General features: G+C 39.6%; 2 protein-coding genes across 7 annotated transcripts in view; one reads left to right on the top strand and one right to left on the bottom strand.

Moving 5' to 3' along the window:
* The first annotated feature begins 217 nt into the window (after nt 1-217).
* Nucleotides 218-27,723, top strand: LOC114350662 (regulator of chromosome condensation-like). 4 transcript variants are annotated; one of them, XM_028301538.1, is made up of 11 exons: nt 218-309; nt 2,538-2,672; nt 3,911-4,076; nt 11,823-11,944; nt 18,276-18,424; nt 20,535-20,633; nt 22,377-22,484; nt 24,816-24,872; nt 26,483-26,534; nt 26,798-27,447; nt 27,516-27,723. In XM_028301538.1, exons 1-10 carry the CDS (start codon nt 234-236, stop codon nt 27,055-27,057), a joined length of 1,224 nt encoding a protein of 407 aa, XP_028157339.1. In that variant the 5' UTR covers nt 218-233; the 3' UTR covers nt 27,058-27,447; nt 27,516-27,723. The 4 variants fall into 4 exon arrangements, with proteins under 4 accessions (XP_028157339.1, XP_028157338.1, XP_028157341.1 ...); XM_028301537.1 differs by lacking the exons at nt 11,823-11,944; nt 18,276-18,424; nt 20,535-20,633 and adding exons at nt 4,950-5,071; nt 6,728-6,876; nt 8,148-8,246 and having other exon boundaries at nt 26,798-27,451; nt 27,520-27,723; XM_028301540.1 differs by lacking the exon at nt 24,816-24,872.
* icln (chloride nucleotide-sensitive channel icln) overlaps nt 13,171-27,723 on the bottom strand; it is a 33,464-nt gene continuing 18,911 nt past the window's right edge. For all 3 annotated transcript variants that reach the window (XM_028301542.1, XM_028301541.1, XM_028301545.1), the window contains exons 5-6: nt 14,378-14,485; nt 13,171-13,243 (exon numbers count right to left, since the gene is read on the bottom strand). In XM_028301542.1, the coding sequence (XP_028157343.1) occupies nt 13,212-13,243; nt 14,378-14,485 (140 nt within the window). In that variant the 3' untranslated portion in view covers nt 13,171-13,211. The remainder of the gene's footprint in view (nt 13,244-14,377; nt 14,486-27,723) is intronic.

The raw sequence follows: 27,723 nt of genomic DNA, 5'->3' as shown, positions 1-27,723 counted from the left end.
AAACTACCCATCCTTATCGCTCGCTCGTAATTATATTGCTGTCGCGACTGGCACCCGCAGCGAGTGTGCGAGCGCGACCGTAACATAATTACGCGCGAGCGATAAAGATGGGTAGCTTGGGGTCATTGGACAAAATTCTACGTGCTCACGAACCAGACTTTAGCTACCTAGTTGCCTAGTTGCAAATTAATTAATGAATAATTGTTTTGCAGTCATCAGGTTCTGTCTACACGATGGGCTGCGGTGAACAGGGCCAACTAGGCCGCTTGGCGCAGCGCTCCGCGTCACGAGACGCGCGCCAGGGATTTAGTAAGTTATAGCTATTTACTTAGAAAACAATTTTGTATACAGGGTGTCCCGTCATGCAACGTCAAGCCGGAACTGGGTGTTGAGGCAAGGTGTTAAGATTTAAGGTACAATCCCAAGACCAGACGCAGACCGCAAACTGCAACCGCAAACTGCAAAACTCTATGAAATTGGCAGCGCGGCATTGCAGCTGCGGCGTGTATACTGCAGATTTCATAGTTTTGCAGTTTGGAATTGTAGGTACCCTTAGACTCCGCCTTTATCCGAAACTATCCGTAACTTTTGAATCAGTTTCGGTTACGGTTATGGATATTTTTTTATTTTGGATATCCGATAGTTTCGGTTACGGTTACGGATATCCATAACATCCCTGCTTGGTAAGATGGCCCTCTCCGTCCCGCTCATACCTTTTAAAATGGCTTCTTCACCTCACTTAAGCCAGAAACTTGAATTTTGGGCACATTAGAATAATATTTTTTAACCAAGGTAGATAAAGTTAAAAACGGGATTATTTCCAAAAAACCAAAAATTGTCGACAATTACAGCAAGAATTTACCAAGTGTTATACCATTTTGGAATCCTTACTAAATGCGCCAAATTATGACGTCACTTGCCATACTCGCGTAGTACAATTTTTTTTCAGTACAGTCAGTTTGAACTAGGCAAGATTTTTATTTTGAAAATTTTTTTGGGAATGTATTTTTTTCATCCAAGCTGGAGCAGCTGGTTTTGTAATTTTGATAACAATTTAGAGAAGCTTTATTCAGGGTTACACAACAAAAAAAAATTTGGAAAAAGTGAAGATTTGTGGCAACACGAGTAAAAAGACCGTCACCGGGAGAAGAATTTTTTGTTTTTTTTTAAATGCCTATTGTTTTGACAAAATGCCACATAGATTTTTTTTTATATTTTTCTGATAACCAGCATAACTTGCCTCAAGACCCAGTTCCGGCTTGACGTTGCATTACGGGACACCCTGTATGATTTAGCTTTACAGATTTTTAATATTAGTATAGTTTGTGTACACGTTAACGCTTCCAGCTAAGCCAAAAATACGCTTATGTTCACTATATTAGTCCAGCAGACAACGGGGTTTGGAACTACCGACCTTCGAATCGGTAATCCGTAGTTTCTTAACGCCCGTATTCACAAACATTACTATGAGGTCTCACAGTGCGCGTGGACGCTCAGAGTGACACATGAACCAATCACAGAGCTCTATTCAACGCTGTGCGTCCGATTTGCTGCTTCACTTAAGCAAGCATCGTTTGTGAATACGGGCGTTAGTGTCGGTAGTCCGATACTGACGCGGTTTCCTAAGTCAGTGTCGACGGTTTGCCGTGTCACTTGCCGACGCGCCATTGCTGGCTTACGTCAACGTGTGACACCGCTATTCTATAGGTCAGTCAGTGCCTGCAGTATGGGAGCGGCAAAAGGGATAGTTTTTGTAACGTCAAACGTCAGCGAGACTTCAGATCTCTTTCAGATTTATATAGATGACCCACGCTGAACTGTCCCACCAAACTCAATGACAGGGGGGCGCTACCATCGTTCAACTACATGGTTTCCAACATGACAAAAATCTGAACCAGCGATCCGGTATTGACGGTGGCGCCCCGCTGTCAATGTCATCGACAGGACAGTCCAGTATTTTGGAACTATATGCTCGGTAACGTCATTATATGTCATGTCACTCCCGCCCGTGTCGCTTCCATACTTCAGGTACTAAGGTAAGCTAGCTAGACCTATAGTCTCACTTAGATTCAGGGTGGAAAAAAATCATGATTTTTTTATTTTAATCAAAAAAATCAGATTTTTTTTTTATTTATTTGAGTTTTTATTAGGTTTTGAGGTCATTTCTTTAGTTTTTCTTACGGAAAACATTTTTATTTACGTAGAAATATAGAGCAGGCAACACCACCAAAAAAAAATTATGTGGTTACCTAAAACCTCGCAAATATGTTTGTATGAAAAAAATATTTTTTTCAGATTCTCTATACAAAACGACAATTTCATTCATTAACACCTATTTAGTCACATTGTTTTCGAACATAACAGTTGATTAATATAAACTCCCAGCCTTTCATTAATTCTATTTTCGGTCTTTGATTTAAATCAGTGACTTTTATTTTAAAAAACATGCAATAAATATCGTGATTTAAATCAACTTGATTTGAATCATGAAACCCTGCTTAGATTTTGAATTTAATTTACTTGATGTGTTACCCCAGGTGCGCTGTTAGTGCCCATGAAAGTGACACTCAAGGGCGGCGCCCGGCGCGTGTGGGCGGGCTACCACGCCACCTTTGCGTTAGACGCCAACGACAAAGTCTTCGCGTGGGGACTCAACAACTACGGACAGCTGGGTAAGTTGACGGAAAAGTTCGATAAGTAATTATGATAAAATAAGTTAGATAAAGCACACCTTACCACACGAGACAAGGAAAAAAAAGAAAGAAATATTATACAAAATACAGGGTGGAATTTTGTAATGCCACCTGGAGGGAAAGTACTCTTAATACTGCAGATAGAAAATTTTACTGAAAGAAAACATTCCTTTATTTTTGAAAAGAAAGAGAACTGCATTCATATATTTTCGAAAATTTTTCGAAAATTCACTACCATACCATAAAATTTTCTGTACATGATTAAAATAATTTAAGATTTTATGGATTTCCTTTCATTTGATTTATCAAGTTTGTTAGAGAGATTTCATCATTATACTTGACCCTAACGATCGATGCAATAAAAATACAGGGTGTAATTTTTAACAGATTTTAGTTGGTTCGATTCCCGGGTGTGGCAAGCAAATTTTTGGAAATCTTTGAATGCAGTTCTCTTTCTTTTCAAAAATAAAGGAATGTTTTCTTTCAGTAAAATTTTCTATCTGCAGTATTAAGGGTACTTTCCCTCCAGGTGGCATTACCAAATTCCACCCTGTATACGACACAATTTAGGCGGTCTTATCATTATCTTATCACAAAGCAATCTCTTCCTTTCTTTTCTTTTCTATTTCTTAGCGCCTTTTTAGTGGTAGAATGTAACTCATCAGTCGGCGCCATTGTCAAATCATGGGCCGTTGCATACCAGTTGGCGCCATTACCGAGTAACATCTTACCAGTTGGCGCCATCGCCGAGTGACAAATTCTACTCTTCAGTTGGCGCCATTAGCGACTGAGTAAATAAACCATGGCATAGCACGTCTTTATAAAAGTGCAAGACTAGTTGACGCCACTGGCAAGCAAGACTATCTACCTGTCACTAAGGCGCCAACTGGCAATGAAAATTGGTTAAATTAAGTAAAAAAATCTGACCTACTTTTGTAAAAGCGCTTTTTAAAACCCTTTTATTGATCAAATCAAATCACTTGTGAATAAAAATGATGATAAAGAGAAAGAATTGAGAAAATAAATTACTTTTATGACTGTCCATTTTTGTAATCACTCTTAACTTAAAAAAAAAGTATTTAAGTATGTTTATATCCGTTGTCTAGTACCCATAGTACAAGCTTTGCTTAGTTTGGCACTAGAAGCACAGTGTAAAATGTCCAAGGATATTTATTTATTTATTATTATTATTTATTTATATCAACCTCATTCCCCAGGTATAACGGGCGAAAAGCGCAAAGTGGCGCTATACTCGCCGACGGAATGCGACGCGTTCAGCTGCGTGCAAGCGGGCTGGCGCGCGGTGGCGTGCGGACAACACCACTCGCTGGCGCTCGACGCGGCCGGGCTAGTGTACGCGGTCGGCAGGCAGGAGTACGGCAGGTGCGCACAGTAACTAAGCTAGTGCTATTATCAGCTTCATTTCAGCCAAAATACCTCCTCTTCTGGCCAAAGGACTAAGGGCAGTCGTACCTCGATCCACCAGTACCAAGACCTAAGTGTGCGAAGACGAAGCAAGAGCTACCATTAGCTTCATTTCAGCTAAAATACCTCCACTTCTGGCCAAAGGCGTTTCTACTAAGGGCAGTCGTACCTGGAATCCACCAGTACAAAGACCTGAGTGCGAAGACGAAACTAGGGCTATTGTTATCATCATTTCAGCCAAACGACGTCTACTTCTGACCAAAGGACTCCAAGGATTTCTACTAAGAGCAGTCGTACCTGGATCTACCAGTACAAAGACCTGAGTGTGCGAAGACGAAGCTAGGCTTTCATCATCATTTCAGCTAAACGACGTCTACTTCTGAACAAAGGCTACCCCAAGACTTGGGGCTGGCGAGTGACAGGACCTTGCTTTGATCTTTAAAAGCAAATAAGAAGGTACTCACCTTCAGCGCTCACCAGTTGGCGCCACTGCCGACTGAATAGGCCAGGGCGCCAACTGGTGACTACACCACCCACTTATCACTATCGAGCAACCGTTAATTCTTTAATCGTAAAACAAGACCAAATATATTTTATTCAATTTTGACAAGTATTATGGCACTTATAAAGTTCAAAGATAATAATAAAAAAATTACACTTACCCCCTTATTAATAAAAGTTACACCTAGGATGAACCCTGGATTAAAATGACATTTCCATACTAAATTACAATTTATGCTCGAGTTCAACTAGGTGTAATTTTTATTAATAAGGGGGTAAGAGGGTAGAATTACCTATAACAAAAGATTAACAAAGTTCTTCTACCCACAGGTTAGGGCTGGGCGACAGGGAAGGTGACGCGGAGGCCTTGGAGCCGATTCCAAAGCTGCAGAACAAGAAATGCATTAGCATAGCGGCCGGCACCTGCAACTCCTTTGCCGTCGCTGACTCTGGTAAGTTATCTATATATATAAAAGAAAGTCGTGTTAGTTACTCCACTTATAACTCAAGAACGGCTGAACCGATTTAGCTGAAAATTGTCAGGGAGGTAGTTTAGAGCCAGGAGAAGGACATAGGATACTTTTTATCCCGTTCGAAATTAAAAAAAAAGTCTGCTTATTTATTGCCATTAAGGCGCAACAAAGTTCGCGGGGTCAGCTAGTTTATTTATATTTTATGACTCACAGGTTACACAGGTTGAAAAACACTGTTTTATGTCACCAAAATTTCTTGATTTTGTTGATCTTGCGTACATGTCGAAATAGGGTCAGAATGAAATTTGGCAGGGACATAGTTTGAGTCCCGGGAAAGGTCATAGGATAGTTTTATCACTGTTTTTGAAACAGGGACGCGCGTTATAAAGTTTTCTGTGTCAGACAAAATTCCACGCGGGCGAAAAGCTAGTCAGAATATAATAAGTAAAATTCATTGTTTTACAACTTAAACTATATTCTTATGCAATCAAATATTTTCTCTTTATAATATTGGTGTGGATAAATTATACTGCGGATTCACTACTGTTTCTCTTTTCATGTATTAAACTTTAGCATGTATCAATTGTTAGTAGCAATCATTTGTAGTTACGGAAGAGTGGCTCCTTCTGACACAAGTGCAAATGCACTTAAAATAATGAGTCAACCTTTGTTTTTAGTTATAAACTTTGGTACTGAAAAAGTTATTTATTTGTTTAAAATCCTTGCGTAAACAAAGGACAATGACTAAAAATGTATGGAGTGTGGTCCAAATGTCCACCACTAACGAGACCTATGTAGTAAAATAGTCTACTAAATACTGATTCATTATAACCAAACCGCAATCAAAAATATGCTGTCAGTAAAAAGTTATGACTGAATGAAAAGTCTGTTTTTTACCTTTTCATCCGAAAAATGTTCTTGATATCATTCTATCCATTGCACATTTTGGACTAATCTATGCATGTTATGTCATGTCGCATGTGGCGCGGGGTTATAGATGAATTTTATTAAATATTATACTAGCTGTGCCTACGACTTTGTAAGCGTGAGGATTGTTAGAATAATGTTTCCCATTTTTATAACATTTGTCTTTACTGCTCCGCCCCTATTGGTTGTTGGGTCATTACCCAACAACCAAAAGGATGGTTTTAGGATAAATAACATTTTATTTATCCTAAAACCATCCTTGATAAATGGGCTATCCATAACGAAAAGAATTTTTCAAATCGGACCAGTAGTTCCTGAGATTAGCGCGTAAACTACTACATTTTTTCAAACAGTCATAACTTTTTACTGACAGCTTATTTTTTTTTCGTCCCATACTAAAAGTTAGTCTCTATTTAATGGACTATAAGCCAATATAGGTCTCATTGGTGGTGGACATTTGGACCACTTTTGATCATTGTCCTTTATTTTTTTTTGTTAAGGGGGTNTAAACTCATGTTTGGTTTAGCAAAATTAGTGAAATGCGTGTTTTTACTCTGTATTGAGTCTCTTTTGTCTCTACTCTGTAAAGTAGTTCGTGTGCGATCGTGTTAGTTCGTTGCGCCACCGCTATCTCGGCTAGCAAATCGTAATTTTTCGTCGGCGCTGCACCCCCTTAACTGGTGTAATAAACATTTATTCTTCCTCCAGGCGAGGTGTTCGCGTGGGGCATGGGCAGCGAAGGCCAACTAGGCACCGGCAACTGCAACGACGCTGCCGAGCCTGCGCTCGCGCCGCTTGCCGCGCCCGCCGCTCCGCTGCGCGTCTGCGCCGGCGGGCAGCACACCGTGCTGTTATTGGTAAGTTTGTTGAGTTTTTAAAGTTAAGTGATGTTCGGTGGAGGCGCCAACTGGGCGCCAATTCGATTAGATTGATTAGAAAGAAAGAAAAATGGTTTATTTGGTTCAAACAAACGTTTTACACAATTTAAATTACATACATAATTTATTGAACCAAAATGGCTCCTACTCAGCTTGTATCATGTTCCATTCAGAATATGAATGCTGGTATTCTGTAGGAACCATCTTAAAAAGAGCGTCAACCAGGGACGCAATAAACATTGGCATTTTACATAAACATTATACGCTCTCCTATTAGCACCCCTTTACCTGTGCGCCGGCGGACAGCACACCGTGCTGTTATTGGTAAGTTTTTAAAGTTGGTGCAGGCGCCAAGTGGGCGCCAATTCAATCAGATGAAGGTGGGCAGCACACCGTGCTGTTATTGGTAAGTTTTTAAAGTTAGCGATGTTCGGTGGAGGCGCCAACTGGGCGCCAATAGGGTCTTACAACTTTTTTTGAAATAATTTTTAAACCAATCCTTTAATTTTTAGAATTTTTATTTTAATTTTTAAAAGCCTGAGTGTAACTTAAAAACTTGAGTGTAAATATGATTTTGACTTTTCGCGCGGAAACGCTAGCCGCCATGCTGACTCGGCTCGTAACGTCACTCCATTAGTTTCTTTAACTTTACTTTAACTTTCTGCTTTCACAAAACCGTCTCCCATGACGCCATTTTAATAAAATAAAACTTAAAAGTCCATTAACGTGATATTATCACAAACAAATTCAATATTTTACACATAAATCACTTCAGATCCGTCATGGCGGATGGCGTTTTAGACATTTAAAGAACAGATTAAAAAGATGCGTTTTTAAAAGTGAATTTAAAAATTATATTAGCACTTTTATGTAAAAATATCAACGTTTCCCGTTAAGTTTTTATGAAATCTATTAAAGACATGCATTTTTATATTTTTTCTTACATGGAGTAAAATACCCTATTCGATTAGATTCATTAAGCTTTCCTATTAGCGCCGCTGTGCGTGCGCGCCAGCGGACAGCACACTACTGCTACTGGTGAGAGCGCTAACTGGGCGCCAATTCGTGTTTTTGGAAGATAATATTTTCTAGTTAAAGTAAATGGTCCAACCCAAAGTTAATCATTTCCATATCCAGTACTCACTCCATTCCCATCGTATAATCGATTATTATCTGTACCTATTTATTACTTCACTAATCTTACAACATTAAAACATGAATAAAATACTTACATTCTCCTTTCCTCACAGGAGGAGCCACAGTCCCAAAAAGAGGAGTCGCCAGCGCCGGAGGAAGAGACTAGCGAGCAAAAGGCCGACGCGGTCACCGAAGAGGATGAGGAAGAAAAGGTAAATTGGCTGTTTATTTCTGTTCTGTCATATGGCGTCCATTGTTGGACAAAGACTTCCCTAAGGGAGTTTCATTACCACCAACAAGGCTCAAGGTCAAAGGGCGATGAAGTGTGATCAGATCTGAAATGAGGATATCTGCAGGAAAACCAAAGTGACATAGCCCGCAGAATTCCTAAATTCAAGTATCAGTGGGCGGGGCACATAGCTCACAGAACTGAAGGCAGAAAAGTAGGCGTAGTGTGGGCAGGCGTTCCACTCTCACTTGATGGATCGACGATCTGGTGAAGGTCGCAAGGAGTCGACCAAGTGCTGCGAGCAGCGCAGGACCGATCGTGTGGAAATCCTTTGTCCAGTCAGCGTCAAATTATAATTCAATTATAATAATGTTTAAGAACTTCCTTTGTAAATGATAATAAAGAAAAAATAGTTCGTGACACCCAAAGTAGCCAAAAAGATCGCAACACGTTTTTGAATAAGGTGGTGTTGTCCATTTTTTTGCCACTTTGTGGGTGTCACGAGCTACTTTACGCTAACTGTTCAACTGTGAACTTTCATTACGTAACAAACGAATGACATCACCAACACTACTTTTTACACCAGAGGGCTGTGCAAGTTTACATCAAACGTCGTCTCTAGTGGTAGTGTACAGCGCCCTTAGTGGAAACTTTCAAGAACTAAAATATTCATATATTTTTTAACGCGCTCACTAGTGAGGACGTTTTTTACGGGACTATTCCCACCTCTCGTTCCCACCACTGCAACTCCTGTGTAGCCAGGATCTACAGCTTGACCGCCAATAACCCAACCAATGAAGGTCAAGTTTGTCCCGGGGGAAAATTTAACTGTCATTGGACCCCCAACGAAATTAATCAGAAGAACATAGGAGGAGTTCGAAATTAAGGTAGTGAGGACGTCTGGTGTAAATGTAAACTCACACTCAGCCCTCTGCAGTCGAATACCAAAAGATTACATGACCAAAAGTTGTCAATCCCCCAGGAGCCTGAGGTGGAGAGGAAGAAGCCGCGCGGCGGCAAGCGGCCCAAGAAGCAGCAGCAGGAGGACGAGGTCTCCTCCACGTCCGCGCCCGCCGAGCCCGAGCCCCAGGTAACTACATTATTACTCCCGTTAGCCCCTCGCACTAAGCTAAATGCTTGTGTCACGATCAAGCCATGTATTCATTAGGCAACATTTGTTGATAAACTGTTTATGACTAAAGCCTGTACCTCTAGTAGGAAAAACTTTCGAGTTCGTTTCGTTGCGTATTCAAAGTGTCATCGAAAAATTTTGTATGAAAAATTAAACAGCGCTCCCTAGGGCGGCTATAATATAGGGGGCGCTGTTTAATTTTTCATACAAAATTTTTCGACGACACTTTGAATACGCAACGAAACGAACTCGAAAGTTTTTCCTACTAGAGGTACTGGTCCGTGAGCACGTACAATTTTGTCCAATTATATTGCTGTCGCGACTGTGCGACGGGCGCCCGCAGTGAGTGTGCGAGCGCGACAGCAACATAATTACGCGCGAGCGATAAGGATAGGTAGCTTGGGGTCATTGGACAAAATTCTACGTGCTCACAAACCAAACTATAGTGTGAAACAAGTTTACCATAAACATAGGTTTCTGAAACTTGGCCGTCCACACTCGCTCTCCACTCGAAGTGGGGAGCACGACAACATGTATCGTGAACAATGTTTCATCACCTATGTTTATGGACTGTTTATAAACTGTTTACAGAGATGATGAAACATTACGAAACATTGTTTATGAACAGTTTATAAACAGTGTTTATCAACAAAATTAAATGTTGCCTAATGAATACATGGCTTAACAATCACTCGTGCGCTCACGCTCAACAGGCCAGTCTGACCCCTTACCGCTATCGTGGCTTCGTAATTCACAAATATTTTTTAAAAAGCTCTTTTACCCGTCAAACCCAAAGCGGTCACATGTGACCGTGTAACAACCTAACCGTTTAAAAAGGCGAAATATTCACCAAACAAAACACTCTGATTACTTAGTGGGAAGCCATGGCACAAAATTGTTTATATTTTTTTGTTGATAAACATTTTTTTTATTGATGTAGTGTCTCAATTCGCAGGGCTTGAAGGGAATAATAATATGCTATATTGTCTATGGTTGAAAATGTTGAAATAACCCTCATCGCGTTGGTTTAATCATCAAAAAGTCATAATAGTATAATCATGGTCATTTATTTTCTGCATAATAGGCTTTTATAAAGCGTTTTACACGTTAAAACAAGGCTGGCCCAATAGATTTTCCAGACTGGCGGCGCCGGGCCACAGCTTTTTGAAAAAGCAAAAGCAATACTAAATTCATAAGGCCATTTATACCACCGGCTAACTCGCTGGCGGGCAAATTCACCACGAAGTGCGTGCCTGGGTTTGGCCAGCCTTGCGTTAAAATAACTTATCCTACCACTGCTTCGGGGCTTTAAATATGTTTTCGCGTTTTTTCTTCTCTTTATTTTATTTGTTTTATTTTACATTATAATTTCACAAACATAGGCCAAACGTGGGAGAGGCGATGCTTCGGCGGGAAAGAGACGCAAGCCCGGCAAAAAGGCACGGCGGCTATAGGTTATATACCAGCATCTACACTCCACTGGCGATATTGTGACACCAATATGGCAATACTCTAATATTCTAAAGTCTGTTCGCTGAGAGTTGATAAATATTATGAAATGTCTTGCAATAGCGACTGTCGCTTAATTATCGCATTCTGTATGGCGGGCGTCGTTTGTCACAACGCGCACTGAGTACCATGGTACGAGCCACGCAGCTGTCGTCAAGCGCCCCGGCCGGCGGGCGGCGGCGGCCACAGCGTGACCACTTTTAGTAGATTTCTACTTTTTTGGTAGATTTGAGGCAAAGAGAACGATTAGTACGAGAGCCCACGACCAAAATTNCAGCGTAAGAAGAGTTCAGAGGCACGCGATAGAAAGAGACAAAACTTGTAGGTGAATAAAATTGTAGGTACGTAGTGCTGTGCGAGCTGAATTCCACTGTATCGCGTCGTAGCAAGACTCGCATTTATTTAAATCGTCTTGCGGAGTAATCCTTCTGTACCTGTACTATTACTTATTCTGTGGCATAACAAGGCAGGTATTAGACCAAAATCAAAACAAATTGAAAATTTGTTCCCGCCGGCTTCGCTCGACTATTGTGTTGAGCTCACTCGTGACACAAGCATATTTAGCTTTGTACGAATTAGTAATGTGTGAAATAAAAAATTACTAATAATCTTAATAAAAATATAAAAAATAAAAAACCTATAATAAGAAATTAACAAAGTTCTTCTACCTATAAAAGCAAATAAGTTACTACTACTACCTATAAAAACAATTTCTACCTATAACTGGCGTAGAATAGTAACCCCCATGTTGGTACCCGCTGAAAACCAGCTTCGTGACTTGACGACTTGTGTCATGTCACGATTTTCGCTGAGCGGGCGCCTTTTCAGCATGGCTCAGTAATTTAACCTCTGTACATGTATGCATATAAATGTTAATGCTGAATAAAGGTATTCTATTCTATTCTATTCTACCCACAGGTTAGGGCTGGGTGACAGGGAAGGCGACGCCGAGGCCTTGGAGCCAATTCCAAAGCTGCAGAACAAGAAGTGCATTAGCATAGCGGCCGGCACCTGCAACTCCTTTGCCGTCGCTGACTCCGGTAAGTTACCTATTTATGTAATTATTTCTTGCTTTTTTCTTGGTTCCGGTTGAGTAGAATAAATTGAAATTGAAAAAATTTNGTGCGGCTGTAATATTATATGTAAACAATATTTAATTTAGTGAAAATAGGCGAGAGAGAGGATTTGATTTAAAAATAAACAATATGAGGAAGTTAAAAGCACTTACTCAAGCCAATGTGTAGTTTACTGTCTTTTGTCTTTTCATTCCTCTAGCTAATAACATGAATTTAAAAATACCATCAATACTTCTGAGTACAATAAGACCCCCTCAAACTATAAACTTAGTCGGCCGACAGCTTGGTCGACTTCCAATTTGTATCAAGAATCGGCCGATACCAAATTGGTGTAATGTGCGCACTTCCATACATGTTCATACTGATTAACTGCCCGACCACACTATCGGCCGACTAACAGTCTGCCTGCAGGGTGTCTAAGTCAAAATGGCGTCAAAAAACTTGTGTACATAAATAAAGTATAGGTCTATTCCACTTTCATCACCTGGATTGGATCACCCAGGTGCATAGGTGATGCAAAGCAGATTCCAGGCGACACTGGTGTCCCTTGATCAAAATCAAAATCAAAAATATTTATTCAGTTTAGACCACAAGTGGCACTTATGAACTTTTACCTATGGATAATATCGCCTCGGTGATCAAAATGGATTTTTTTTATGTATAACAGGGCAGGTATTTGACCGCAATCGCATCTGGTGTTAAGTGAGATGCAGTCTAGGATGGTACATAATTGCCCTGTAAGGGTCAGCGCTGAAAAGGCCCGGATAATAGTGTTCAGGAAAGACAGCAGAAGGCAGTGAATTCCAGTCCTAGTGACTACATTATAAAAGAGTTATCGAAACGCTTAGTGCGAGCTGGTGGAATGTCGACAATGTAGGGATAGTACGCTAACCTGTGTCTGGTTCCTCGGTGATGGAAGGACTTCTTATCCAGGTGATCAAAGTGGAATAGAGCAAAGTATACTAATTACTAAAGTCTATAGAATTTCGTCCAATGACCCCAAGCTATCCATCCTTATCGTGCTGTCGCGACTGTGCGTCGGGCGCCCGCAGTGAGTGTGCGAGCGCGACAGCAACATAATTACGCGCGAGCGATAAGGATGGGTAGCTTGGGGTCATTGGACGAAATTCCACGTGCTCGGAGACCGGGCTTTAGGTGAATTAGTACCGGATTGTGTGGTTCGGTTCCAACTGGTCTACAAGCCGCATAGGAGGTTGCGGTTGACGTCGTATCACTCCTCCTCAATTTCGGCGTCCTCACCGTCTGGGGAAACGATAAATAATTTTGAGATTACACAATGCGCCATCAAACTAAGCAAAGGTACTAATACTATGGATACCAGATATCCGAAATAAACATAGGTATAGTTACAGATTGATATTTTAATTCTTCTGATTTATAGCTATTAACACAAAATCAAAAGTACTCGAATGGACAGGCCTCTCACTAGGTGGACCGACGATCTGGTGAAGGTCACAGGAAGAGCTTGGATACAGGCAGCGCAGGACCGTTCGTTGTGGAAATCCTTGGGGGAGGCCTTTGTCCAGCAGTGGATGACATTTGGCTGAAACGAATGAACAAACGAAAATAAAATCAGTTTTTACATCATTTTCTGCATGAGACATGTTGTTAAGCTTTACCTAATTTGGTCAATGTGCTTAATGCGAGTTTAGAATAAACATCATTGCAAAGTATCCGTTGGGGTCACTAATCTGGCGTATATTTCATGTAATTTTTTACGCAGTCGCTAGCGACGTCGTTTAATGTAATCTCGCACTAAATACACAGGAGCGGCGTAGCTTGAGTTGTCAATCTATACTAAGTTTGATCAGTGACTTTTAGGGATGAAACAAGATACTATTGAGGTATCGATACTTTTACTCGATACAGTATCAGTACGCAAGTATCGATACTTACTCATTATCGATCGAATAGTATCGGTGCTTAGTCGTATCGAATCGTTTTTGGAAATTTTTGAGTAAAAACCGTAACAACTATTGGTATTCTTTATTAATAAGCACAAAATCCTAAGAATTATGAAAAAGAGTCTTGTTTTGTTTTTGGGAAGCATTACAAAAACATTTTTTTTTCTTTATTAGGCCCGGTTTTTTGAATCGTAGTTAAAATAACCAATGGTCAAATTTGACAGATGTCAAATGACAAGTGGTTAAATATCAGAAAAAAATGTTTTTCGAACAATGGTTAGCTTGACTTTTCGTACATTTTTTAACTATTAGTTAGCATTTTGTTAATATTTAACCATTAGTAGCAAAATTTAACAATTAGTTATTTTAACTATGAATCAAAAAACTGGGCCTAAGGAAACAAACAGCATGAGTTGAAACATTGTAAACTCGTATCGTCTCATCCCTAGTGACTTGTCCTTGCGGTACTTACCGACGTGGTTGGCGCCGTTGGAGTCCACTCTAAGTTGTCGCAGGCGCGCGGCCGCCTCGTCCTCCGCCAAGTCCTCTTCTTCCGCGTCTTCAAACTCCTCGTCACCAGCTGAGGAATATTAAGCGTTAGTTAATAACATCTATTAAGCTGAAGATTTAGTACTGATCCGATTATAATCATTTTAGGTCGTAAGATATGAATAAAGCGTAAGCTTATTATTATTAGGTCAGTCAAATTAGATTTCTTTGAAGAATTACATCCCAGCAAGCTGGGAATCGTTTTAATGCTTTCACTAAATATTTTTTATTACTAATTTTCGTTATATTCTATATAAATTCATCATCATTGAAGTATATATTACAAATCGTTTGTTTAACAATTGTTCATGTGAAATCTGCCGCCCTAGGATTCTGCCTACTCAGCTTGCTAGTAAATCCACCACAGAGTTATAGGCTAGAAGGCGTTCCAGTTAGGTAAAGTGATGACTTTCATAAGTTCCTCGCAAAATCTCAATTGTTTTCCTTGATAACCTGCCTAACACACACAAATAGGAATACATTTTTGAAGAAAAATAATACGATCATTAACACGTTTTCCCCTCGTGAATTTTTCATATGCAAACATCAGGCCTCCCCAACCTGTCTGGCTAGCGAGGAGAACGTAATTATTTATCAGACTGCATTCAGTTCTGTCTGCCACTTACGTCGTCAGCCATTATTTTAGTAAGGAAAATACGACCAGCCAAAGATAAGGTAAAATGGTAAGCTACATTTGGGATGTGTATAAGCGTCCTGGAAAGAGCCCATAATAAATTAATAGATTTGATTTGTGGCACTGCTTCCTCATTCACGTATCAAAACTTTAATGACATGCAAACGTTGCGCGGTCGGACGATGGCAAACACTACCAGTCGCAACAGTTTTTACTTAGCGGCGGGTAGCGGACGGAATCTGATACATTTTGCCACCCTCTTAATTGCTTATTCAATAGTACTTTTTACTAAAACTAAAACTCATTAATTTCTGTAAATAGGCTTAAAAAAAGCACTTTTACACGTCCCAGTATTAACCCTACCACTGCTTCAGGACAATAAATGGGCCAGTGCTGAGAAGAAGCAGCGCAAGAAACTCAGTCGCTATTGTCANTTACAACGATAAAACCATTCAAATCAGTCTTCCGGTGAATGATGTAAGAAGCAAATATGCGCGCATATTGCTGGGGATCTAGGTGGGCACGTATGTTGGGCTACCGATTCGAAGATAATATTTGCTAAAGTCCGGTCGCTGAGCAGATGAATTTTGTCCAATGACCCCAAAGCTACCCATCCTTATCACTCGCGCGTAATTGTATTACTGTCGCGCTCGCACACTCTCTGCGGCCGCCCGTCACACAGTCGCGACTGATAAGGAGGGTAGCTTGGGGTCATTGGACGAAATTCATCTGCTTGGCGACCGGACTTTACAAATACTATTAGTTGGCGCCACTGTAAAGTTCCGTCACCTGCCAGTGGTTAAATGGCGCCAACTAGTGAGTGCTGAAACGGTAGGATCACCAGTTGGCGTCACTAGCAAAGCAAGTGACAACCTTATCTTACACTACAGTGGCGCCAACTGGATAGTCCTCATTATTAATCTCTTCTTCTTCTTCTTTTTTGATGATGTTGGCAATACACGTCGAGGTCGACTTGATTTGTGCCATTTTCAAGTATTTATGTGATACGAGTTACAAAATGAGATCAAGTAATGATATAATGAAGGATGATAGATGATACCCCTTCCCACCCCTTGAGTCTCAGTAAAGTTGTGGTGCTTTACTGAGACCTCCTATGGACAACTTGAGAGAACCCGAAGAATCACGATGCACTGTTTTGCTTCACTCGCCCACACTCATGCACGTTCACGAACACTCAATGGTTAATAATCCACCATTACGAGGGCGGCACTGAAAATTTCGGGAATCAAGGAAGTGAAACAACATTACTATTTAAAAATGTATTTATTGCTTTTTAAAGTATTCTCCGCGAAATTTGACACATTTTTCCATACACGAAACCAATCATTGAAGCAACCATTCCATTCGGAAGTTTGGGTCTCCAAAATGGCCGTTTTGTAGGCGTCCACAGCTTCTTCAGGTGATGAAAATCTCTGACCACGCAATTTGTTCTTTATTTTAGGGAAAGTATCGAAATCATTAGGGCTTAGGTCGGGGCTGTACGGCGGATGGTCTAATAATTCTATGTTTTCTTGCTCTAAAAACTCTTTTGTTCTGTACGCAGTGTGAGAACTCGCATTGTCGTGATGGAGGATGATGCGGCGGTTGCAGTTCTATTTACGGAGTTCAGAAACGACTTGTGGCAAACAAATGCTAGCATACCATTCTGCATTAACCGTTCTTTGTCCCCCAAGAGGAATAGTCGCAACATGGCCGGTTTTGGAGACAAACGTGGCCACCATTTTATTTGCAACACTCCGTGAACGAACAATTTCTGTTGGCTTTAACTCATTTTCGAACACCCAAACTCGTGACTGGTTTTTTGTTTAGGGTTCGTACGCATATATCCAGGATTCGTCACCTGATACGATGTTGTATACAGCATTTGAGGATCCTGCATGTAATCTTCCGAGAGTTCTGACGCACCAAGTAACGCGAGCCGCTTTTTGCTCTTCACAGAGCGAATGCGGTATCCATCGGATAGTGTCCGACCGAATGTTCGGTTTCGGTTTCGTTTTCGGTTGAGTTTCGGTAAAAACACGAGTTTCGGTTTAGTTTCGTTTTCGGTGGCAAACTTGCCGAAACTACGACCGAAACCGAATGTGCATTCGGGAGTTTCCGCGCGGAATTATCGGTCATGTTCGGCGCGTTGAATGAGTGAATGAATCCGATCAGAGCCAATGTCGTGATTCGCTCGCTTGTTTGTTTGCTGTTAGTTTTGTTTTGTTGTGGTGGCGAGTTTTCGAGTGATTTATTTTGAATTTGGTAAGTTTTATCTCGTTTTATGTCGTTAAAACATAAGAGCGGGTATTAAACATAAAAAATAATATTCAATATGACTAATAAAAGTATAATCAAGTTTAATCTAACCTATAAATTTTTTTTTGGTTCGCAAATGCTATACGTAAACAAACATTAGTTACGTAGTTAGTAATGACTATAGTGCATTTCATGGTGATAATATTATGGATTCAGAGTTTCAAAGTTCATTTTAGTATTTATCACCAAGGTATCCAAGTGGCAAGTACAGTAGATACTAACTTACGTGTTACCAATTTTGTTTTGAGAAATTATTATTAAGGTAAAAGACCCGACCATGGGACGGGTTAAAAGATGTCCTGAATATTGCGAGTAATAAAAAAAATCTAGACTATAAATCCCTCCTTTTCTTTTTTAATACATAATTTGATACCTTTTTAGAATAAAAAGGCGCTTTATAAGTTCAATTTTAATGCAATTTAAAGAGAAAACAGTAAAGACTGACTGATTTTAATAACGTTTTCTTTATTTTTCCCTCAAAATATGAGCCTTGAAAGGAATTTTCGGTTTCGGTTTCGGCCGAAATAGACATCGTTGCCGAAATTCGTTTTCGGTTTCGGTTTCGGTCGTAAAACTAGTTTCGGTCGGACACTACTAAACAAGTTTCACAAGACCTTGTGATAAGACCGAGAATCTTTTTTTAAATAAATAAATGGTATTCGATGCTTAAAACCAAGGAGTTTGCAATTAAAAATATTTTAATATGATAGGAACAGTGGAAATATTCTATTCCCGATACTTTTAGTGCAGCCCTCGTATTACACATTAATAGTCGCCTAAACACGAATTTGAGGAAATAAAACAAAACCGCTAACATGACGCTTCAGATTCCCGCCAAGTCCATTATTAATCTCTATTGTTCCTCCAGGCGAAGTATTCGCGTGGGGCATGGGCAGCGAAGGCCAACTAGGCACCGGCAACTGCAACGACGCCGCAGAGCCCGCGCTCGCGCCGCTCGCCGCTCCTGCAGCGCCGCTGCGTGTCTGCGCCGGCGGGCAGCACACCGTGCTGTTATTGGTGAGTTTTAACAGGTTTTAGAGCAGGCGCACACCGTTGATTTTTAGTTGGCCGATAGTTGTGCCCGATTTTAATTTGTATGAAGAATCGGCCAAATCGAATCGGCGTAGTGTGCGCACTCCCATACATGCCCATACTGATCAACTGCCCGACTAAACTATCGGCCGACGAAAAATCAACGGTGTGCGCCTACTCTAAGACATTTATTGCTCAAAAACAGAAAATACATTCAATTACATTGAGAAACACTGGTTAACAAATTATTCATCATGGAGCGGATATGTTGCAGCTTATAACAATATCGGATTAATTACACAGGTACAGTTTAATCACATACATTTCAACCAAAGAATACATTCACAATTCAATTAAAATACACATACACTGACACATTACACTTGTCGAGTGAAATAAATATAGATTCGATTAGATTAATATTATTTTATTTTATTTATTATATTTTATATTTTATTTTGTTTGGAAAACATACAGTGAAACAATAATAGATTAACCACTGCTTAAGAAACTATACACCATTTACATGTTTTCGCATATGTGTAGCAATACAATTAAACAACAGAAGCCAATTCGCTTACATGAGAGAGTTATTTTTAAATTAAGATCTACAGGGTGTTAGGTATAGCCTGACCAGGAACATAAAAACCCTGGCATAGAGGCGCGTCAATTGCATTTGATAGTGCAACACTGAGTACAGTCGTACCTGTGTTAAATTAATAGGCTAACTTTATGTATCAGGATTCAGGATTACGGGCTAATTTGATATTTTCATAAATTAACGAAAAAATATTATTATAGGTAACCTGGTTTAAATAAATTAAATGAAACCATCAATCGAGCTAGTAGGATTTATTTTATTATTCATCAATAATCAAATTCAGAACTTGAATATTCAACTGCAATGTCTGCTCATGAACGCTTCAAACTCGGTACTTCTTTCCCAATTCCATAAAATTCAACACTAAAGTGACAAAAAATTTTAAAATTGGTAGTTGAAACAAACTACAGCTAATTTTCATAGTGGACTGTACTATACGATAAACATGTCAGTCAATTTGACAACCTTTGTCGGAAACATTATTCAATGAAAATATTGTTCGAACCCTTAGTATTTCTCTTCGACAAATACTTTAACACATTGTGAACCACTTTTCTTTCACGACTATAAAAAGATTTTAGCAATTTAATTCACAAAATCAATTGCGCACATTTAAAATAAAGTTTGTTTACACTTTGACAGCAATAGACTGACATGCAAGGTGACATTTCAATGAAGTTTTCAGTTACTGTTGCCATTAAAAGAAATTAGTACCATTAGTTTTCCGCAACATGGCGAGGGTTTTTATGTTCCTGGTCAGGCTATAAATGGGTATATGAGCCGACACTAGCCCATGTTAACATGGGCATATATAAATGGTATGGTGAAGTCAGAAATTTGATATCATCATTTAATTTTTTTAAATTTTCATACAAAATTAATTTGATAAAATCCGATTTGTATGAAAATAAAATAATTAAAATGAAGATATCAATTTTCTGACTTCACTATACCATTTATATGACCATGTTAACATGGGCTAGTGTCGGCTCATGTACCCATTTACCTAACACCCTGTATACCTACATTAAACAGCTGATGAACCGTCGAACCAAGATTTAGCCAATTACTCCTATTAGCGCCGCTGTGCGTGTGCGCCGGCGGGTAGCACACCGTGCTGTTATTGGTGAGTTTTTAAAGTTAGTGCTGTTCGGTGGAGGCGCCAACTGGGCGCCAATTCGTGTTATTTTACAAGAAAAGATTTTCTAATTATGCTTAATTGGGCTCATCAATTGGCGCTGCTGACGATAGTGGCGCCAACTGGTAAATGAGAAAACCTTAATTATAACAACATAAACATAACGACAGGATCGTTTCCAAATACAAAACGAGTATACATCAGTGAAGGAAGAAAGTATTATCTTCATACAACTTGTCACTTGTCAAGTCAAATCTATCATGAATGGTCCCGGTGAAGGAGCACCTTACCTATTTCTTACTTCACTGATCTTATAATATCAAAAACAAATCTATTTACATTTCCCTTCTTCACAGGAGGAGCCACAGTCGCAAAAAGAGGAGTCACCAGCGCCAGAGGAAGAGACCAGCGAGCAAAAGGCTGACGCGGTCACCGAGGAGGATGAGGAAGAAAAGGTAAATCAAATGAAATCAGAAATATTTTATTCAATTTAGACCAATAGTGGCACTTATGAACGTCAAAATACAGTAAAAAAAAATTGTTTTCATAGGGGTCACTTAAAAATCAGGGATTGATGGTGAAAACGGGCGTTAGTCCGTCAATTATATTATTATCAAAAAATATTGGACAAGTATACAGGTTGTTAGGTAAATGGGTATATAAGCCGACACTAGCCCATGTTAACATGGGCATATGAATGGTATGGTGAAGTCAGAAAATTGATATCTTCATTTTAATTATTTTAATTTTCATACAATTCGGATTTTATAAAATTTATTTTGATTGAAAATTAAAAAAAATAAAATGTTGATATCAAATTTCTGACTTCACCATACCATTTCTATGCACATGTTAACATGGGCTCATATACCCATTTACCTAACACCCTGTATATTTAATAATTTGTTACATACGAGATAAATGACGTTACAAAGTGGTACACTTTTAAACACACCCTAACGTCTCGAGCCTCCTCTTTAGCACTTTGGCGCGCTTTATCTCTTTAAATTTTTAATAAATTGAAAAAGTTAACTGGTGGACTAATTCAAACTCAATTTTTTACCCAGGAAACATCCCTATTATAGCCTTACTTTTATTGGTTACTTAATTTCCCCAAATGTTGGTAAAAGCATTATAGTTCTTGCAACCCACGAAGGCGAGTCAGTTTTACTTGCGTGTGTACGTGTACATGCACATAATGATAGCGTTATGTCTATCAAAACTTTTGAAAAGTAGCGAGCCACCACACATGTAAAGCTCTAGGGATGTTATGGATATGTAGTTTCGGTTATGGGTACGGTTACGAATATAGGAATAATATTATACCGCATTCGGTGATATCTGAAAGTTTCGGTTACGGTTATCTGTGCTTTAGAATGCAATAGTTGTCCGATACGGTTCATTCATGGCCGCACACTTTACATCGAATAAAAAGTAATAAAAAATAAAAATTGATACTAGATGGCATTATACATAGAGGTAAATCAGGCTGTTATGCCTTTACATATAATGCTATACAAAAAACAATTTAAACTGCCTACATTCGAAACTTTTGAATCGGTTACGGATATCCATAACACCCCTGAAGCTTACTTGCTTTCGTGAATTTTTTTTTTTTTAAAGATTATTAGTAATTTGTTATTACACAAATTACTAATACTCCCGTTAGCCCCTCGTACTAAGCTAAATATGCTTGTGTCCTGAGTGAGCTCACCACAATAGTCGAGCGGCGGCGGGGACCGAACCCGCGTTCCCCGGATCCCGAGTTGGCCAGTCCGACCCCTTCACCTCTGGCTCTAAAATTCTGCTCTCTAATGCTCTCTTGTTACTGGTATCATTCCCGTATTTAATTTTTGAAAGCCAAATTCAAGCAAAGTACGCGTCGAATCGTAGTACTTACTTATGAAATGTAACACTGGTCACTTTCTTTTGTTTTTCTGATGTATTTAGACACCCTTTCACAGCACAAACCGTCTTAATTAATTAAAAGTCGTCGGACGTGTTAACCAATTTTTCACTTTGACAGTTCATGTGACGTTTACGGGTGAGCCATTCAGGCTCACTAAAATCTGCCTCACCTTTCGTGCACTGACTATCTATCTAGGTTTTATTAATCTTAAGTGCGTCAGCTACGCGAGCTAAGCTAAACAAACTTAGCTCTTGGTCTGCAACCCGCATTCAAGTTGTCAATCCCCCAGGAGCCCGAGGTGGAGAGGAAGAAGCCGCGCGGCGGCAAGCGGCCCAAGAAGCAGCAGCAGGAGGACGAGGTCTCCTCCACGTCCGCGCCCGCCGAGCCCGAGCCCCAGGTAACAACCAGTCAAAAGATAACTTTAAAAAAAAAAACCGACTTCAAATGCGTGAACACAAAAAAAAAACTAAAAATTAAAAAATCATCCCCAATTTTCCACCCTTGGGGGTGAAATATTTTCTTCAAATTCGCATGAAACCACCCTTTTGATAATACCTATTCAACAAAAAAATAATCGTTCAAATTAATTTATAATCGGCGGAGATATTGCGTATAAAAAAGTTCATCCTCAATTTTCCACCCTTGGGGGTTGTTTTTTCTATTATTAAATTTAAATGGGACCACCCTTGAGGTATTACCTATACGCCGAAAAAAGATTTGTTCAAATCGGTTCATAATTGGCCGAGTTATCGCGTAACAAATATAGAAAAAAAACATACGGGTCGAATTGAGAACCTCCTCCTTTTTTGAAGTCGGTTGAAAATTACTTTGTCAACAAAACACTCATCATTTCAGCCACAGGACGTCCACTGCTGAACATAAGCTTCCCCCAATGCTTTCCATGTTGATTGGTAGCGGCCTGCGTCCAGCGCTTCCCTGCTACCTTTACGATGTCGTCGGTCCACCTTGTAGGTGGACGTCCCACGCTGTGTTTTCTGGTACGCGGCCTCCATTTCAGAACCTTGCTGCCCCATCGGCCGTACTATGTGCCCTGCCCATTGCCACTTCAGCTTGCTAATCCGTCGGGCTATGTCAGCGACTTTAGTTCGTTTACGGATCTCCACATTTCTGATTCGATCTCGCAAAGAAACACCGAGCATAGCCCGGTAACAACACAAGTCGAAAGTAAATAACTTTATTTGCCAACAAAACACTCACCATCATCATCATCTCAGCCATAGGACGTCCACTGCTGAACATAGGCCTCCCCAATGCTTTCCGATTTCCATGTTGCCCGATTGGTAGCGACTGACCGCCGGCGACCGACTTTTAGTTGGATCGATTTCCAATTTGTATGAAGAATCGGCCGATACCAAATCGATGTAATGTGCGCACTTCCATACATATTCATGTAGGATATGAGTGGGAAACGGAACGTAAAGATGTGGGAAAGAGAAGGAAGAGTGTGAGTGTGACGTACGACGACGTGAAGACGGACGACGATTGTATTATTTTCTATCTTGGACAAATAAATATCGTGGGAATGGGCTAGTTTCCTAAAAAAGTTGTAAGTCTAACTACCTGTACCTGTCTAATGGTTCGAAGGCAATAAATACATTTTTTTTTTTTTTGATGTCGAATGGTGAAGGTGCCAGACTGGCCGACTGTCTCGCTAACTACTTAACAGGCTAGTTTCCTAAAAAAATTTTTTTAGTCCGTCATGTTTAATATCAAAAAATATTGGATACATATATTTTTATTTGTCAATCTAACAAATAATTACATAGTTATGGTGCGTTGAAGTTCCGCACGACGTCACAACGTGCGGCACTTTTATGCACGCATTGATGTCACGGGCCTCTTCTTATGAACCTTGGCGCGCTTTATCTCTTTAAATTTTCATTAGTTTGAAAAAGTGAAAAATACGTGTAGAGTATTTTTTGATAAGTTAACTGACGGACTAATTAAAACTCGTGCTTTTTGACCCAGGAAACATCCCTATTAAAACGGCATTTTAATTCCTAAATTCATACTGACCAACAGCCCGACCCAACTATCGGCCAACTAAAAATCGTCTAAGCTTAAAAAAGCGGAAAGTGCAGCGTATAACGTTCACCCGACCGACAACCTCATAAAAGTAGCAGGAAGGCGCTGGATGCAGGCCGCTACCAACCGGTCATTATGGGAATCACTGGGGGAGGCCTATGTTAAGCAGAGGACGTCCTATGGCTGAAATGATGACAATGAAAAAGCACTTATACCCATCAAATCCCACGCAGTCGCATATGACCGCGTAACAATTTGATTGTGTCTCGATTCGCGGGACTTATAGGGATTATGCTATATTGTCTATGTTTTGAATAACCTCACTGCGTTGGTTTAATTAAGTCATCGAAAAGTCACAAATAGTCATTTATTTTCTACTTATAGGCTTTTATAGTTCCAAAATACTGGACTGTCCTATCCATGACATTGACAGTGGGGCGCCACCGTCAATACCGGATCGCTGGTTCCGATTTTTGCCATGTTGGAAACCATATAGTTGAACGATGGTAGCGCCCCCCTGTCATTGAGTTTGGTGGGACAGTTCAGCGTGGGTCATCTATACAGCGTTTTCACACTTACAATAACTTAACCCAACCTGCTTCGGGGCTTTAAACATGTTTTCGCGTTTTTTCTTCTCTTTATTTAATTTGTTTTATTTTAAATTATAATTTCAATAACATAGGCCAAACGTGGGAGAGGCGATGCTTCGGCGGGAAAGAGACGCAAGCCCGGCAAAAAGGCACGGCGGCTATAGGTTATATACCAGCATCTACACTCTAAAGGCAATATTGTGACACCAATAACATCTATATATATAAAAGAAAGTCGTGTTAGTTACACCACTTATAACTCAAGAACGGCTGAACCGATTTAGCTGAAAATTGTCAGGGAGGTAGTTTAGAGCCAGGAGAAGGACATAGGATACTTTTTATCCCGTTCAAAATAAAAAAAGTCTGCTTATTTATTGCCATTAGGGCGGAACAAAGTTCGCCGGGTCAGCTAGTATTTATTAAAACTAAAATAGTAAGAGTAGGCGCACACCGTTGATACTTGATTTTTAGTTGGCCGATAGATGTGCCCGATTTTAAATTGTATGAAGAATCGGCCAAATCAAATCGGCGTAGTGTGCGCACTCCCATACATGCCCATACTGATCAACTGCCCGACTAAACTATCGGCCGACGAAAAATCAACGGTGTGCGCCTACTCTAAGACACAGGTCTTAACGCGACGTTTATTAATGAGCGTCGTATTAATAATAATAAACGTCGCGTTGAGACCCGTGTCTTACTATTTTAGTTGAAATGAAACGCGAAAGTTTAAAATCTAACATATTTATTACGTTCATATAAAGCCCAATATCCTATAACTCGTCGATTTATTTATATCGATGGCGCCAACTGATTAGATCCAACATGTCGCTGGTGGCGCCAACTGGTCAATTGAATGAGGGTTTTCGCGAATGAAAAATCCGCCAGATGGCAATACGTAGACGCGAGGTCCAAATGCTGCATGATTGGTTATTTTTGACATGACATTGACAGATATGTCAAAATCCACCAATCATGCAGCAGTCAGACCCCACATCCACGTCCCGCCATCTAGCGGATCTTTCATTCGCGAAAACCCTCATTATAAGTATGATTATAAAAATTTAACAAAAATAAGGTGTTACAATATCGCCAAGGTCTATTTTATAAACTGACCGATGACGTTTCATCAGGTCAGTTGATTTAATACGACCATATTGATACCATTTTGCTTGTAATGTTCCATAGTTCCATGTCGCATAGAAAGAGTATATTTATGAGAAATTATTATACATAGTTAATTTGAGTTTATTAACATTTGAAATATAAAATATTCAGTCAATTTAAGTACTCAAATTTAAAATTTCATAAAAATTCAGTAGAGTAATTTTAGTTCAAAAAAAGTAAAATGGAATCATATCATTCATTATTTTCATTCATTTGGTTTATTTTTATTAATAGCAATGCATCTTATTGAGTATGGATGGTGTCGGTTTTATTGTTTTATGTATTTTGTGACGTCCTGTACTGTTGTTTTTATTGTATAAATTGTTCATATTACATATAGTAGTATATTCGTGGTGTTGGGAGTATGTTTAGTTTTTGTTGGGTGAACAGAAATATAACTGCATCAAGTAGTTTTGGGAGTAGTTATACGAAATTACTCGGGTGGAGATTAGATCAAAGTAAATAAATAATTTGGTGTAGAAAAAAGTGTAATCCAACAAAACTTCATATAAATAATATATTGTTTAAGTTAATTTAAAGTTAGTGCATGTATTTAACTTCAAATTGTACTAAAATTGACTAAAACTTGCAGAAGGTGAACGGAGATGAGACAAAAGACACAGCCATGGATGTTGACGAAACTGGTAAGTCTTACACCATCGATTCATTTTCATCGATGCACTGATTGGACATAAGTTTTCCAAAATTAAAGCTTCTAAGCACTATTTCAAGAATTTTCACATAATACCTAAATAAACACTTCATTTACTATACGGACTGCAAATTCTTAAAAATCTAGAAAACCGTGATAATTTGACCTGTCAAAATTTTATATTAGATAGACCATATTTTTTAAGGTTATCCATTGTTTTTGGGACACCCTGTATAACTAAACATCCATCCACAGACAAACCACAGGAAGAAGATAAAGAAGACATGAACACAGAGGAATCAGAGCCAGAAAAACCTGTCCAGGACATCGAAATGAAGGAGGAATCCAAACCAGAGACCACGGATACCTCCAGCCAAGGGACCACGGACAGCGACGCCAAGTCCCAGGAGACCGAGCCAAGCGAGCCAACTGAGGCCACCAACTTGAACGGAGACTCCGCGGAGACCAAAACTGAGCCGATACCAACCAACACTCCTCTGACCACCACGGCGTGATGGTAAGTCCCAGTAACCGTCTCACCGTTACACACACCAACTCGAGTTGGGCTATTCGCTGTGTAGCGGTGACTTGTTAACTACAGCGAGAGTCGAAACGCTCCGTCCATAGAGAATTTAATTAAAAAACGGGCGTTTCCATTCTAGCACCGAGCGGTTACTCGGCTAATGACGTAATCCGGTTTTCGAACTACTTCGAATGAAGTACTTAAGCAAAATTACAAACAATCCACATTTATAATAATATGGTTATTTCGTGTATTTATGTTACAGTATTTAAGTTTATCGGTTGTAGTTGTACGGATTTATTAGTATAGTTTTGCATAGTTGTCGAGTCAGCTATGGTATAGTGCCCGACTGAGTCAATGCCTGAGGTATTTGAGGGTATTTTTGTCAAAAAGTCAAAGTCAAAATTTCTTTATTTGTTTAGACTAATAAATAGTTCTTACAAATCGTCATTGTGACTGTCAAACGTCAGTAAGACTTCATATCTTCAAAGGACAGTGCCAATCCATGTATGGAAGTTGGACCAAATGCTGCCCAGAATGAAACTATAGCGCATTTCTCTGGCCAATACTGATTTGTAAACCAGAGCGCACTGAAATCTATCCTAGTTAAGAGAAAAAAAGAGTTTTGTTTTGAATTATTTACATACAAAATATCATC

Source organism: Ostrinia furnacalis, unplaced genomic scaffold (genome assembly GCF_004193835.3).
Source record: "Ostrinia furnacalis isolate ACB-3 unplaced genomic scaffold, ASM419383v2 OfSCF0940, whole genome shotgun sequence".
Lineage (NCBI taxonomy): Eukaryota > Metazoa > Arthropoda > Insecta > Lepidoptera > Crambidae > Ostrinia > Ostrinia furnacalis.
The sequence above is the reverse complement of the archived record's forward strand: the minus strand, read 5'-3'. Positions and strand labels throughout refer to the sequence as shown.